Genomic DNA, 16,635 nt, shown 5'->3' on the forward strand with positions numbered 1-16,635 from the left:
AATCAATGACATTTAATTTTATACTTCCATACTACTTAAACAATTTCCCGTTTAAGAATTAAATTATACAAAACATCTGTCTCTAATGTGTCTGTCTGTTAAAATAACATTAAAATTGGCTACATCGGGACAGGGTCTTGCATTTGTAATTTTATCAATTTTTGTACCATCATTTGTTCAAATTATTTGCATGGCATAAGCAATGACAGTCAAAGACGAATTGAAAATAGAATCACAATCGGCTAAAGCGGACCATTATCATGTAGAGGCAGCTACTTTCATGTATATTAATTCACAAAAAGTGATTATAAAAAATTATTTGCTTGATGTAAACAATTTAATTCAAAGGTATAAAAAAATAATAACGAGCTTGGCTCTTACGGATCGAAGTACTTCAGAATGGGTGTTATTGTAGATTTTAATTAATAACATTTAGTTGTTAAAATAATTTCATCGTATATAAAAAATGTCAAGGATTAAGTAAAAATTACTGCAAATTTAGCGGATCAAAAACATCATATACTCACGTAGATACAGATATTTTGTACATTTTAATACGGTGAATTGTTTAAGTTATATGGAAGTATAAAATTAAATGTCATTGATTAAGCAAAAATAACATTGATTTCGGGTTCAGCGGACTGAAAGGATTCAAATAGAGCTGCTTTGATTTATGTATTTACATGTTGGAACAATTAATTGTTTATATGTTTGCATTGTTTAAGCTATTTTATTCAAAGTTTTCAAAATTTAATAAAAAAAAGAAATATCGAGCTTTGCTCTGGCGAGCCCATTCGATTGTCTTTTCTCATGCCCGTTTTCCCTTGCAGCAATTGGCATGGCCTGCCCCCACTTAGTGAACTTTGCCCTCTCCGATGTGACTGCATTTGAATTGATGAATCAGAAGATAAGTGCAGAAAGCTTTCAAGAACTCCAAGCCCTTGAAATTTGGTCTGATGCTGATTTCATTATTCCTACGAATGTCCTTCAGCAATTACTCTTATTTTCGAAAAATATCAGGAATATACTTCTAAAAGGTGTCGGAATAGTAACGGATGAAATGTTCAGCGAAATCCTGAAGGTAAGGAGATCACCGAAAACGCTTCAAGCATGAATTAACCCCTAGGACGCTGAAATTGGGCAAAACATCAAGTCATAAGTTTTAAATATTGACAAAAATTGTCCCTAAATAAGAACTACACAAAAGATGAAGCTGCTTGAGGAGACGTCTAAGTAATTTTCCCAGAAAAACTGCAATTCCCTCTCACAGCTACACGATATCTATTTAACATAGCACTGTTAATTGTTTCAACAAAGACAATTAAATTCAAATTCATGCCTGGCCGTATGAAAAGTGTGGGGTCATGAACAGGGGTCCCCGTTATGTAGGTATTTCTCAAATATATGCTGTTGTACTGTATTAATGATAATAGAATGCTGAAAAATAGTTTGTTTTGGAGTGATTTTTTAAAATTATTCTCACCAGCTTGCGAGTAAAAAGCTAAACCTTATTTTGAACGAGAAGTATCACCCCAAAATTCACTCGCAAGCAAACCCATTTCCAACACTCTCGTCTCTTTTTAGGTGCGCAATATGCATTACTTTGAATAATATCCACAACGGTAGCGCCACGTTTCCTACATGATTTTAATTGAGTGGCCCAGCAACACACATACCATTGGTTACAGAACTTAGACTTATTATTCGGAACATTCAGTTACATTCAATGCCGTGAACTTCCTTACTTTCACTGATTCATTCTGACTGCTCCAGTCTGTAGTGCAATACGGAAAATACGGAGTAATGAAACAAATAGAGAAGTCGGTGAATTTTTTCCATACTGCACAATGACACATGCAATCATTCAAATCATTCCATATCGATTGATTCAATTCCAATCTCCCTACGGCTCTTTTCACGAAAGTGCATAGATCACGGCAGATTACGTGAAACGACGTGGCAAACCAGCCAGCGGATATACCAGGAGAGTAAGAGATTCCAAAAACCCACAGAGATTATACATCTTTTACTCACTTCATATTCATTGGAAATTAACTTTTTACAAAAAGAAACATTTGTAATTGCCATCATTAGACGGCCTTGTTGGCCACAAGTATGATCGCGAGTCTACGAGTCTTTTTCGGCGCTTTTTCAATGAGCCTTCCATCATATTTTTTCTTAACGGAATGACGCTATAAATCACAAGAGGGCCCAGGAAAAGGGGTTCCACACTAATTTTTGTGAATCGATATGCCAATGACTATGTTTTGCAAGAGCTCATCCCGTCAAACCCCAATTCATCATACACGCTGAAAAATAAGTTAACAGCTTACATCCGAGATTTTTCTCGCCAATTGGCCGATTCCTCCGCAAACAAGGCAGCTAGGGTATAAACGCTAGCGCAGGTGGATTCTTTGTATCTTTCTGTTCTTAAAACGCCGTTCCCATGACGCACTCGCTACCTTCACTCCAACCGACTCACAAGCTTTTCATTCATATTTTCAGGTGAATCCGATGAGACAACTTTCTCATTTGACCCTTGACAATTGCCATTGTGTCACGCATGCCACTGTGCATCGAATATTGGACGCAGACAATGAACTTTGCATGCTGAGGATATGGAGTTGCTACAGGATCAATAAAGAAGCAAATGACATAATATCCCAACGGATTGCCAATGAAAATATGGACATTTACTTGGATTGGTTCCCTGTCGACGACTGAGACTCAGGTGAGACACTAAGGCACTCTTTCTAACGGTGCTGCTCACTGATGATGGAAATGTATATCATGCCGAATGGAATATGGAATCTCATGCCGAAAGCAAGTCATATTTCATCACTGACTCAATAAAATATGTTTTTCTTTCAGTGGATCAAAAATACCGATTCCCATACTTGAAATGCATTTGTTCAATGATGAAGCTCAGCCTCAAGCCTAAATGTATGAATGGTACGAGAAAGAGAATAATCCTTCAGATTTACCCTTCGAAGTACTTAGTTTTTGAAATACAGGTAATATATGTAAATTTTAATGCTGGATACCATGATAAATGAAATTAATATTTTTCCAATAAAAGACCTGATACTTGTATCTCAAATATAGTATAGTATTTTTCCGGGGTCACAGCTTTGATAAATATTACATGCTTTCCTTCCTTAAACAAAAGAGTTACATCATCCCGTCCCAGAAAATGTTCAGTCTAACAGTGCAGTTTCGCACTGAGGAAACTTTCCATATTTCCATTGTGAATTTGTGAACTCATTAATGCTGGAAACCCATGGGAAACTTGGATCCTCTGTGCCTCTACAATGAAATCATATGAAATGCAACTCCAGTGACCGTAAAAATTCTTTCCATTCCATATCATTACATTCGTGTAGCGATTTGAAAACAGGAATTATCCCCCACCAAAGCCATTCTCCCATTATGTGCTCCGCTCCGCTGTAGACAAAGTATGAGAAATGAGATCATTGTCAGAATATGTCAAATGACGTGGGAAACGAATCTCCATAAGAACCCATGCTGTCAACTGAATGTGGAACGCACTGTAGAAGAATGAATAAAGTAGTGCAGGTCGGTGAAAACTCACACCCTGCCAAATACCTTTGCGAAACCTCGTCACCATTATTCTGGATACACTCATACACCTGGAGAAGCTTAGTGGAGAGGAGGGAGAAGAAGGATTGTTTGCTTTCCCCTCCCCTCAAAAAATTTCGTCGTTGCCAATTCTCTATAGGCAATCGGTATATATTTGATAGCTTTTCGTAAAATCCTTTTTTCTCATCGTAGAACCTCAATCAAAAAACATATTTAATCGCTTTAACGCGATGAGTATGATCAGTGCATTTACTTACCTCTGAGTATTGGAATTATTAAAGTAAAAAATATACTTCGACAGGCCATATCGGCAAGGGTAAGGCCGCTTTCAGACGAGCCGACCTTTCCCCGGCTGCCGTCCACGGCCATGACCAGTTCTCAATAGGTCATGCCACGACACGGTGCGGTGAGATTCAGGCAGCTGTCGGACGAGACGACTTTACGCCGGTCGCCGTTCATGGCGCGGCGTACAGGGGTCCGAAATCGGAAAAAGCCGGACTGAAGTCCAAAATGGCTTTTTTTGAGAGAGAGACTTAGCGTAAATACTTATAAATGATTGCCGATTATGGATTTGTATGCTATTTTACATAAACGTGATGCGTTGATGAGATACAGTAGCTCAAACAAGACCAATTTTTCAAAAAAGCGCGCGATCTCGTTTTTCTCCGAAAACCTTTGATCTTAAGCAGATGGTGTTGCGGTGGTATGATTTTTATGCGACGCTTTACATCTGCATGGTTTAACAACACAAAATTGCATACCCATTTTCGCTTGGAATTTAAAATAAAGTAGACATTATCTTTCGTTTACCCTATATGTAACTCGAGAAATTTATATCAGAGTGTGAATTATAGATTTCATAAGAATACTACGAAGAAATCTTGGAAAAAAAGTTTTCGGCCAATGAAATGAGAGCGATTTTTCGATCGCAGGTCAAGTCTGAGCTACGCGACGCGGGACCATGAGTCTGGGTAAGTGCGGTCGATTTTACAAGTTATTTGAGAATTAATTATTATAAATCGTCATTTGAGGCATGGCTAATAGTTAGTATTGACCTAAAACACTATTACCACGATAATCGATCGATCGACTTGACCATTCGACGCATTATTCTAGTAAAGATGGTAAGGATTAGATTTTTGTCCGAACCATTCTACGGATAAAAAGTATACTTCGGATATTGAAAGTATCGTTAAGAGATTAAGTCGGCATGCGACAGAGAAAGAGAGAAATAAACAGTTTCTGGGAATAGCAAAAACCCTTACTCTTTGTCCATACCCTTCCTTTTCATCCTCGCCGATGAGGGTCGCGGGGAAAGAGACGTTTTATTACGACGCACAGCCTTGGGCGGTATTTGGACTCCTCCACAAGAGTTTTCCTTTTCCGGGCGAAATGAATATTCTAAAATCCTATATTAATGAGTTTATCATTTTTCATTTATCTTTGTATCTCATCTTGAGACGGTGGTTACTTTGTCTAGGGCAAATTTCTCTTTCGGTCATCCATCATTAACAAATTTACTTAGGCACAGATTTGATAAATTTAAATTTAAAATGAAATCCTACAAAGGCATTAGCAAACATTTTTAAATTGTTGCTAAATCCGTAAATGAAAAGTTAGATCAAAAATAAAATAGCATCAATGGAATAACAACATCACCAAATAATTATAAATGGCAAGAATTAGAAGGATGGATTGGAATATTAAAGGAATATATATTTTGGAAGTCACCTATTACTATCCTTTTTTTAAGTAATCTACTAATTGTATTTTTTTCATTTACCGAATTTCATTTTTCAATCCTCCGATGAACTCAGTTCGTCACAAGAGTTTGATTTTAAGGATGGAGAAAGGAAATGGATTAGGCGCTACGAACAATCTTTTCATAAGGTGACGTGATACTCGTGACCTATCTGGAATGCTTCCTCCTGAATAATTCTGATTAATTCCTGCTTATCCTAGGGTCCTAATTTCGACCTTCCATCGCCTCTTCAGAAAGTTGTGTCTTGGGAAATATCGCCTCTTTTGCAACGTCGCTCCCATGCGGAAGTACCTTGTGCATCACGGTAGGCATGTAATACCATGGGTAGATCTTGACGCATTATGCGGCAGTTCTCTGCAGTAGTCCGAGAATGCCTTATAATTAAGAGTTAAGCCACTGGATATTGCCCTCAAATGATATATTTTTATGAGATCAACAGATATCTGTACTACCTGCAATTAAAACAGGATAAATTCATTTACTGCTGATACCAAATTATACTTTCCAAGAATAATTAAAAATTTAGATAAAATATTTAATCAGTTTACATGGGATTACTTGCGTGAAGTTTACATATGTTTCGCTATTACCTGGCAGGTTTACTAAATTCCCTTATAAAATCATCGGCCAAGCGGAATCGAAGAATCGTGTCTCGGTGGAGGAAAATCGGAGGGGTGCAAGTTGGAGCAAGATTTTTCTTTTCTGTCTAATAATATCGACTTCAGTCTAACTGCTAGTGTAAGTATCTCAGTAGCGGCAAGCGGCGATAACTACTTTAATTCTAGCATTAGGTTAAAAATTAACGAAATACGGTGATATTATAAAAAAGTCTAAATAATAAAAACAATTCACTATAACAAAAGTTTGTTCTTCATTAATTAAAAGAATAGTATTTCTTTGTTTGGGGAACTTAGATTGAACTTTTTCGTGAAAATAGAGCCCTGAAGATTGCGTAGATTTTTGTTGACTTTTGGCGAGCTATTAATTTTTTAATATAATTAAACTACAGTTTTAATGCCCTAGACATTCTAAAATTATGATGTACCATTCCCGGTGCTAAATGAAAAAGTCGATATATTGATTTTTGGTTAGCTTTATTCGATTTCAGACCACTGTGCGCCGGTTCTTGAACATATTAAACCTTTAACACAGTTGGCAGACGCATTTTCCCCGCAGAAGGTCCAGGCTAATTTTAGTTCTTAATGTTCATTTCATGAGGAACGTAGAGATAAAAACCGGCTGATTTCTCGTCTTTTTAGTTTTATTCGGATGAATTGATGAAGAAAAATTTTGACACTATTTTCCCTCACAAGAATTGATGATGTTGACTCTCTCCAACCAAAGTCTTTAACTTTCGTTTCATCCGCTGGCCTCCCAAAAATGCTTCTTCATTAGGGGGAACCTAACTCCCTCTTGCCCTTACACACGCAAATATCGCGAACTTTCAAATGTTGCTTTACAAGAGTTTGAGTTTATTTTTCAATTTTACCCATCTTTTGGCCAATTCACATTTTTCCGTAAATTTTAGTACTTCCTATGGTACCGTGAAATCCATTTAGTAACTGACATTACGGAAGAGAAGCGCGTCTCCATAGTTCGCAAACCATTTTAGCCACTCGAGTGGCCGCTTCATAGACCAAAGACTCCTTGACTGCGTTCTCGGATCTAAAAATATCGCGAACATTTCAAAAATATTTCATTACTTCTCTAAAAGCTGGAAACATCGATTTGTTTTACGCCGACGAGACGCCACAAAAGGGGCGAGTCGTGTCACTACGCATTCTTTTTTACCCCCTACCATCTGCCGATTTCTATTATCAAAGATAAGCGCCGTCCAAGCAGCACACGCAGGATGAATTTTGCTGTATTCGGGGCGTTGGAGGGGGAGAGGCGTGCGAAGTGGGGACGCGAGCAGCCTGCCGCTCCTCTATCCGCGACGCTGCGTGGGGGGTTGGAATATTTTATCCTCGGACGCGCACTCAAATTTGGCATTTTATGGCGTAACGGTTGCAGATACGTCAAAATGCACGAAATTTTTGTCCTAAAGCTCAGTAATTCAAAAATCTATAAAAAAAATCTCCTCCTCAAAAATCTATTAGGAATGACCATAAAATATTTTATTTTTGACCCTCTCCCCCTAAATGGCATTTGAGCGATGGTCACGGGTTCACCTAGAGGTCTAAAAAATTTCAGGCCTTATTTTTGTTCAGTTCCACATCTTTTTTTCATTGGGCCGGATGCATTTGAAAAAAATCGATTTTTTCCGATCCGCCCTAGTGACCACCAACGAAGAGAAACTAATTTTGGTCCCTAGAACCACGTTCACGATGGCATTATAAATGGACTCCTTTGGAAGAACTACAGATATATTTCTTGAAAGAAGGCACAAACCGCATTAGGCAGCCGAGAGTAGTAAACTCAATCCCAGAAGACTGCTAAAGAGATCCAGTGCTTTCACGAACAAACAGACTAACAACAAAACTGAAGATGACTAACACCCTCACCGTAATGGTAGTATCATACCCATAGCCTGGGAAATTCACCTGAAATCGTGTACGAAGAGAATTAGTATGCAGCAGAAGAGCAATCAAGACTAAAATTAAAAAAGGGAAATAAAAAATGGAAGAGGAAAATTAAGTCTGTTTTTATACAGGAAAATTACGAGTAACGGAAAAACCATGAAATGTATTAACAGTTTAACAGGCTAGCAAAGAGAGCTTACTACATAAATGAGTATCTCTCTACAGCAGGAAATTTTGCATCACTAAAATTAGGGAAACCATTGACGGGGCAATCACCTTTCGCCTTAAAGATCCACTCACACACGCATTCAATATCCCCATTCATTCATCTCACACATTCGTTGAGCATGTCCACCCCCGTATCCAGCCACAGCAGGATGTCGTCCGCGACAGTGGCGCAGCGAGGGGGGTTTTGAGGGATAAACCCCCCCCAGAGCCCAGAGAAATTTTTAATTTTAATCAATTTTACTTAATTGTATTGATATAACTAATCAAATAGTGTGAGGATTAATAAAATATCCCTCAGAAAGCCGTAAAACTCACCATTTTAACCATTTATCTTAAAATTCCGCAATTTATTAATCTCGCACCTACCGCTTATCCTGGTGGGTATACCATACCCCACACACCCTTGTATTAGTTTCACCTAAAAACCCCCCAGCCTTAATTCCTAGCTGCGCCCCTGGTCTGCGAATATCATTATTCTGCTGAGCGTCGGCAACCTGGAAATGCGATCAATGAAAGAGAGGGGGGAAAACATGATCCCTGCGGGACACCCCGCGGAAAGTCACGCCAAGGGGACAGGGTGGCGTCTCCAGAAGCGATGGCCGCACGTCAAATACCTCTCGACCCTCCCTCTCGGCACCTCTAACAATAGCTGATGGCGCACGGTGTCGCAGGCCCTGGTGACGTCCAAGGAGATTGCCACGGTCAATCTCCTCCGGTCGATGGCCTCCCAGATGGGGTCCAGCACACCCACCACAGCCGTCTGTGTGCTGTGGTTCGCCTGGAGCGCCCACACACTCAGCATCCCGTTCTCCACGATGTGGGTCGTCAGCTATCGGAGGATGATAAGATCGAGGATCTTCCCGATACAATTACCGCAATCGGTCGCTAGTGGCATGGCTCCTTGGGATTCGGGATTTTGGGTAGGGGACTATGCGGATCATCTTCCTGGTGCACGGAGCGGTCAATGCTGGCACTAAAGACCTGAACCACTGGTTTCCTGAGCGCAGGGAGTAATATACGGATCATGTCCGGCACGATACCGTCAGGACCGGGGGTACGCGAGCGTAACCTCGCAACAGCCTCGTCGACGCACTCTTCCGGGATAAGGCAAAGGCAGAGTAAGGGTACTAGTGGACGGGGGGAGGGGTGTGGCGGGTGACCGGAGGCAGCGACTCCGTCTGCCGGGGTGCAAGCGAAGAAGTTCCACTGCAGGAACGGCAATCTCCTCCAAAAGTCCCTTTCGTAGCCCTCCCGCACAGTTTTCCAGAAGCCTTCTGCAGTTTCTCCTCAAAGAACCAACCCTTAGTGTTCCGAAAAAGCTGCAAGGTAGAATTCCGCATACGCTTGTAGTTGACCCAGGTGAGGGGTGACGTAACAATAATCTGTAGTCCTCGTCCTTCGAGGCTAATCTCAATTCGGTGGTGAGCCATGGTCAGGGTCTCTGGTTTGAACAGAACGTCAATGGCGGTGAGAATGATGTGCCGCAAGAGAGCTGCATTCGCGTTGACGTTGAATTGGAGCGACTCCAGAACGTCGAGTAAGTATGGGGTCGCTAAGCAGTAACGGGAGGGGTTTTGAGTAGCCGAAATTTAATTACGTTACGTTATTTAGGGACGTTGAACTGTAGGCAATTACCATTTATATGACTTCGACTGTTTTCATTCTATTGAATTCATCCGCAATTCCGGAATAAAATTTGAATCTAAAAACAAACCAATTTTTTATTTGGAAAGCGAAATGTTATTTTATTTACCTTTTCAATAAAGTTATTGCCTAGTATCCGCCCCCCTTCTCCTTCGTAATCACCAATTCAATAAAATTGATATTTGGACATCAGCATTTCATCGAGCACCCATTATACATACGAACCCCGTATATGTAGGTATACGAACTATACAGACTATCCCGCAGGTCGTGTGTCATATTTGACCTCTAATTTTAGTAGCTTCGCCTCGAGTAATATTCATCAACATTAGTTTTATCAACATACTTTTAGGGAAAGGTCCTAAGTTTTGTCGAAGGAACGAAAAATTTTACAATTTATAACTATTGACCTCACAATGTGGGTCCAAACCAAAATTTTGAATTTGCCTTATGGGGTTTGAATTTTAAAAAATCGAAATAGAAAAAAGGCGGAATTTCATTGACGAAGATGTCAATTCTAAAGTTTTTGAACAAGAGAAAACCAAAAATAACGCTTTCATGTACGAAAATTCAACCGTTGACCCAGTCAGGTCGCAGTCTAAGTCATAGGGGTGGCAAAAAGAATGGCATACCAACAATGGTGTCGATCCATGGGTTTTTAAGGGTGCCCAAGCCATTGGTATTGTCCAAATTTCCATTTTATCAACAAATTCCTCCAAGGCTACTACGGAGGTCAAAGGTCATTGAGTTAAATGTTGGGCCATCATGTCAAATATCGCGTGGAACCATAGGTTTAAAAGAGTGCCCAAGTCAGTTTTGCATAGGTATTGTTGATTTTAGTTTTTTGACCTCCAAAGGTCATAATGGGGGTCAAAGGTCATAGGTTAAACGCCAGGCCATAATGACAACCAACGTGTGGAACCATAGGTTTTAAAGTTTTGCAGTTAATGAATCCATATGGTTGATTATTTGAAATCCGAAGGTCATAATGGGGGTCAAAGGTGAATGTCATAATGGAAATTCTTCATAGGGAATGTAATGCAACGCGCCTACGTCTCCTTACTACTACTTACTAAAATTAGAGGTCTAAATGACTCACGACCTGTGCAACAGTCTGTAGTTTGTCAAGTTGGCAGTACTGATATTCCAGTGCATGTTTCTGTGACCTTTGACCTCATTGAGTCCTTTGGAGGTCAACATCTATCAAGGCAGATATCTTCACTGGACAACTGTTTTGGGAAACCATTAAAACCTTTTGGTTGGCGGGTTGATTGCCCAAATATATCTGTGCACGCGTATGTGAACTTTGGCCACCATATGACCTCAGGCGGATAACAATTTATCAATATGGGTATGTGGACAATGACACTCACTTGTTCACCCTTTAAAACATTTGGTTGGGCATAATAATTCCCCAGGTATTTAAAACATTTTTCTACGACCTTTGACCCTGCATTATGGCCTTTGGAAGTAAAAACTAGCAATATGGATCTGCAATCTGCACAAGTGACCCTCTAAATTCTATGATTCGACATCGTTGTCATAATAGCCCGATGAATACCTCCACGACCTTCCTCCATATTAGCTGTGGAGGTCAATTAGTGGATAAGATGGATATTTGGACTATACCACTGACTTGGGCATACTTTAAAACCCATGAATTGACACCTTAATTGGCATGCTATTCTTTTTGCCTCCCCTTAACCTTGACTGTAACCTGACTGAGTCAATGGTCTTAATTGTTGTTTAAAATAAAATTTTTGTTATGTTTTTGTTGTGTCTGAAAACCTAAGAATAGACATCTTGGTCAATGAAAGTCAGACTTTTTTCTATCTTGAATTTTTTAACATTGGAGCCCCATATAGCAAATTTTAGATTTTGATTTGGATCCACATAGTGTGGTCAAAAGGTTAAAATTGTAAAACTTTGCTTACACTTGACAAAACATATGCTCTTTCCCGATGAGTATGCCAATTTTCATGAATATCGCTCGAGGGAAAGTGTCCAAAATTAGAGGTAAAAAATGAACCACAATCAATGGGGCAGTCAGTGCATCAGGGTTATGATTATACCAGGGAATGTAGATGAAATGTTAAGAGAGATACCCAAGAATCATAATGACCACCTTTACGCTTAAGGAAAGCTTCTAGAGGCATGGTGGCTACGGATCATAGGAAATGGAGACATAGGAGGAAGACCTTTCTGAGTTTCACTGCCAGATTAGAAGTAGACCAAAACCTAAAAAACTGAGCCTAAGAAAGAGAATTCATACAGGTTTCAGGGGATGAAGGGGGAGGCTAGGGTTCATCATGAACTATATTACTCTGCAATCCATTCTTCCGCAAAAACAGACAATAAATTATAAGAAACAAACCTTAGTGGAACAATCATTTATTGTCCAAGGATGAACATAAAATGCTATTTTCTACAATGTTATAACCCTACAAATTTACAGAATGATAACCTGCTCAATACCTTTGGTAGACTCAAAATATGATGCATCAATATAATTCTCTAAAAATAAATTTCAAGATTCCACGAATAACAATATGTTCTGGTCTAGTTACTTTTTACAGATAACAAATCCATCTTGATTGATAGCTTCTTTTAAGTACTGAATAACAGACTCAGAGAATCAATGAAAACATGAAGATTTTATCAAATGATGCATTTAATATTAAAATTATTACTATTTGCACCAATATTCTCAAATTTCTTCACTATCATCCAATGCAGGTGCATTAAAAGTCCACTGCACAAGGATCACCCACTAGCTTAGTTGGGATTAGCCATTAAAATTGTTAAATAGACGAGGTCTACAAGTACAACGTAAAAAAGCACAAACCAATACTTAGGATTTGAAATAACTTCTTTATAATTACCCGATAATTACTTCATAAATCAGCCATACTAAACAACTTAACCATCATATACAAATATTAGCTGTACATTACATGAAAACTACTCAAATTGCAACAAAATTTTCATGGTCAAATTCAACAAGATCATCTACTTTAGCTCATACAGCAATCACTACTCATTTATACATCATTTAATTAGGAAGCTCAGTTTCTCTACAGAATATTTAACAAAAAATACATCACAAAACAGAATTTTCTGCTCATCAGGCAACAATTCTGCTTGTTACATCAAGTATTGCAGTGGTTAACATACATTAATTACATTTTAAGTTCTACAATGCAATCAGCTTTAAAATGTCACCATTTTAGGAGATGGGATTACTCTGCCCAATACACAGTCTGTGACGACAATTCACATAGCATGAAACAGTACAATCAACATCCAACAAATAATGAGTTAACCTATCTAACAGATTATGAGTAGACAGGTCCAATATTCTTCTTATGAATTAAGGCATTATGATGTGAGTTACCTCTGAAGGCTGATTATTTACTTTACTCACCATCACATGCATCAGAATAGTTTCTTCTTGAAAATAAGACTAGAAAATTTCTTTGGAAGAAAAAATACCAACATAAAACCCTCAACAAATCTAATTGGTAACACAAAACACATCAGACAAAGGAAATATTGCTGTACCAGGTTATTGACGTAAAAAATATGGAAGAAATTCAGGTGGGTGACTCATTACTTTCAAGTGAAACAAGAATTCATCATAGTCTATTTCAGTACTCATTCAAGGGCTTACCATGCCCACAACATGAATTTTGAAGTATTTAATTAATTTACGCATTCTCCTGCTGTCAAAACACCAGATGCAGCCCACTCAAATGAAGCATTTGTTTCATTAGGTACTCGAAAATTTTACACTCAATAAATGAATTAAAAACAACAATATTCTACTCAACAAAAAGATGAACCGCAAAATCTTTAGATGGACAAAGGACAACCAGTACTCTGGCAATATATAGCCACAGAAAATAAAATAAAATGCTAATTACAAATAAAATGCATAAATGATAATTAAAACAATGCAATGTATTTTACGCAACCGTTCATAATCATACGACAAAAGACTTATGAAAATAAAAAAATATGCACACATTTCCTCTTTCATGCAAACTGCTCCGGCTTCTGTCTTTCATGGTGGCCAGGTAGAAAACACACATTGGAAACGTTAAAAAAGATCAGGAATACAGCCCAGAGAATCATCCATGCATGACGATTTTCTATAAATGATGCCACTTGTGTAACAGAGAACTCCAAATGCTGTTTGAATACTTAAATGCTTCAAAAGACTTCTCCTTCACCAAATCTATAAGGCATTGATTTTCCAAGATAAGAAAAAACCAACATAATATAACATTTACCAATTTAGTTCTTTCTCAGTTACAGAGGACCAGCATTGAGGAAATTTGAAGTATCCTCTTCCCAATAATTTACAGAAAATATTATGACCATGTAAAAATTATAATGGTAAATAAGGAAGAAGAAGCAGCAACTGAGCCTTCTTGGGTGGAAACCAGCAATGGAATAGGACTATTTCTGAATGTTTCAAATTACACATTACCGCTTCTACACAGATCTTACTAACGAAATGGCTTTCTATTTCACTGTGATTACCATGGCTAGAACATGAGCAGAAATCTACAACATCATTATATTGACTCAGCATTTCAAAAACACGGGCAAAAGGCAAATTACACAGCCAAATAATTACACATTTAACAGATTGCTCAAATAAAATTAATCAAAAAGAACAAATGCATAGCTCATAGCTCCAATCTAACCCCAAAGGAATATTTTTAAAACATTATAAGGTTTACAACAAAATGCACAAAGGAATGGAATGCAGTTTATCTCTGGAAGTTCTTAGGAGACAATTTTTGGTCTATTTTTCAAAAAACACTTACTGTGCAATTGGAAAATTTATGCACAATATCTGACATTCAAGATAATTAGGCCAATGTTAATTAAAATTGTAATAAACATAATGTTTTCGCTCTGAGGTACTAACTGCTAAGGCAAAACTGAACAATCTCTAAGTATCACATTCCTCCTAAGCCCCTGAAGATCAAAGTTTGCCTCATTTACTCCATGGTTCTATCAAGATTCTGTGACAAAAAAACCAGTTTTTCTAAATAAGGTGCAAGAAACACAACAACCAGACCTCACCATATAACGCATACTCACTGACTTCAGACTTACATCATACACATGGGAGGTTAAAATAAATGAGCACCTCTTTAAGAGAGAATTAGATAAGGAGTCCAACGCCTTAGAAAATAGATGGGAGTAAATTTGAGAGGGTTCTTCAGAGAAATATTTACAACCAATACCTCATTCTTGCCACAGAAATAACTCAGAAAATAAATATACACAAAAATTCGGAATGCATAGCGTCAGCATTTGAATAAGTGGACATAAAAATGCATAAATGGGAACTAGGAGCAGCACCTCACATCTACGCACCTGAGCTATTCATCAAGAAACAAAACATGCTCAATGCAAAACCTCAGCAAAAAATCCCTTCACTAAATTTGAAAGCTGACAACAGCACTCACCTTTCAATTAGGATGTAAAAACTTTGAGAGACAAATTAATTGATTTAAAATTCACTGAATGAATAGTTATTAAAGGATAAATAATAAATATCCCAGGACAAAATCATTAACTATGAAGTAAATGATAAATGCAACTAATACGGAGTGAAAAACCATCCAAACAAAATAAGTTCCACGCATGAGGAGATAGAAACTACTCATGTTCATAGGCCTTAGTCACAGGAAGAATTTCAAGAGTATTTATGTAATCAAGCAGCAGAGGGAAATTTACAGCATTTTACAAATACGCCTATCAAAAATACAACTTCACATACTTTATCACATAGAAGACAAATTAGTTGTTTTTGATAACGGTCCCCAGATAGCACAAAACAAGTATTAAACCTGTAATACAGCTGTATTCCATGCGTAATACATGATTTATAGCTGATGTATACATCTGTAATACAGCTGTATATCACATGTAAACCTAGTTCAAAAGTCCTGCCATACAGCTGTAGTATATGTGTATTACTGCTGTGTTTTTCTGGAAAATACATGGGATTCACACAAGTATTACAGGTGTATATGTACATATAAAGCTAATTAATATACAGAGCGAATACACATGTATGCAGCTGTATTAAAGTATATTTCCATTTGCATACACATGTATATCCTATTTATGGATACATCCTAATTATGCTTCTCGCTCAATAGTATGAATTGTATTCATTACAATGAGCTCAATCACCTTGAAAATGCAGATTCCACTCAAATTAGCCACTGTATGAAACTCAGAAGAAATTACTGACATTTATTTTTTACTGACATTTACAATTTATTATTTACAAGGTGTTAAGCTAAAATGAAGAAAAAAGTGAGTTGCCTGATGAGGAAAATGTTCATAAACAATGCTAGCCCAAAGGTATTTCAGTTAATATCATTGCTTACCCAGTAATATTCATCAAAAAATTTTTTCCATGCGTAGATAACAACAAAGAAATCCTATTCCCCGATTTTGAGACATAGCAATGTAATTGGGCAATAAGTACCAACATTAGGATGTACATAAAAAATGTTTGACACATGGTTTTGAGCTGAAAATCATTGCTAGGCCCTAATTTCTCATCAAATATTAGTAAATTTCGTTTTTTTCAATCAATGAAGTACCTTTTTATATGCCTGGAGTTTAAAATTTTGCCGTCGTTTATATTATAAATAACATTTTGCATACGGCCATCATGAATTTAGATGCACGATCCACATGTTAGCCATCCTTCCATTCGCAACGATTCATGGAATGGCGATTATGAAAATGAATGAAGATGAGTTGCAAATGAAATGAGTGAAATATGATGAAGAACGTGAAAAAAACGTTTGAGGTCTGTGAAAAGCACCAAGATCAATTGTA

The 16,635-nt window shown here is 37.7% G+C and overlaps 2 protein-coding genes across 4 annotated transcripts in view; one reads left to right on the plus strand and one right to left on the minus strand.

Moving 5' to 3' along the window:
• Window positions 1-2,731, plus strand: part of LOC124171656 — a 29,054-nt gene extending 26,323 nt beyond the window's left edge. For all 3 annotated transcript variants that reach the window (XM_046550880.1, XM_046550881.1, XM_046550882.1), the window contains exons 6-7: window positions 831-1,081; window positions 2,506-2,731. In XM_046550880.1, the coding sequence (XP_046406836.1) occupies window positions 831-1,081; window positions 2,506-2,724 (470 nt within the window). In that variant the 3' untranslated portion in view covers window positions 2,725-2,731. The remainder of the gene's footprint in view (window positions 1-830; window positions 1,082-2,505) is intronic.
• LOC124171655 (synaptojanin-1) overlaps window positions 1-16,635 on the minus strand; it is a 73,429-nt gene that overhangs the window by 2,586 nt on the left and 54,208 nt on the right. The window lies entirely within an intron of this gene.

Source organism: Ischnura elegans, chromosome X (genome assembly GCF_921293095.1).
Source record: "Ischnura elegans chromosome X, ioIscEleg1.1, whole genome shotgun sequence".
In the NCBI taxonomy this organism is placed as follows: Eukaryota; Metazoa; Arthropoda; class Insecta; order Odonata; family Coenagrionidae; genus Ischnura; species Ischnura elegans.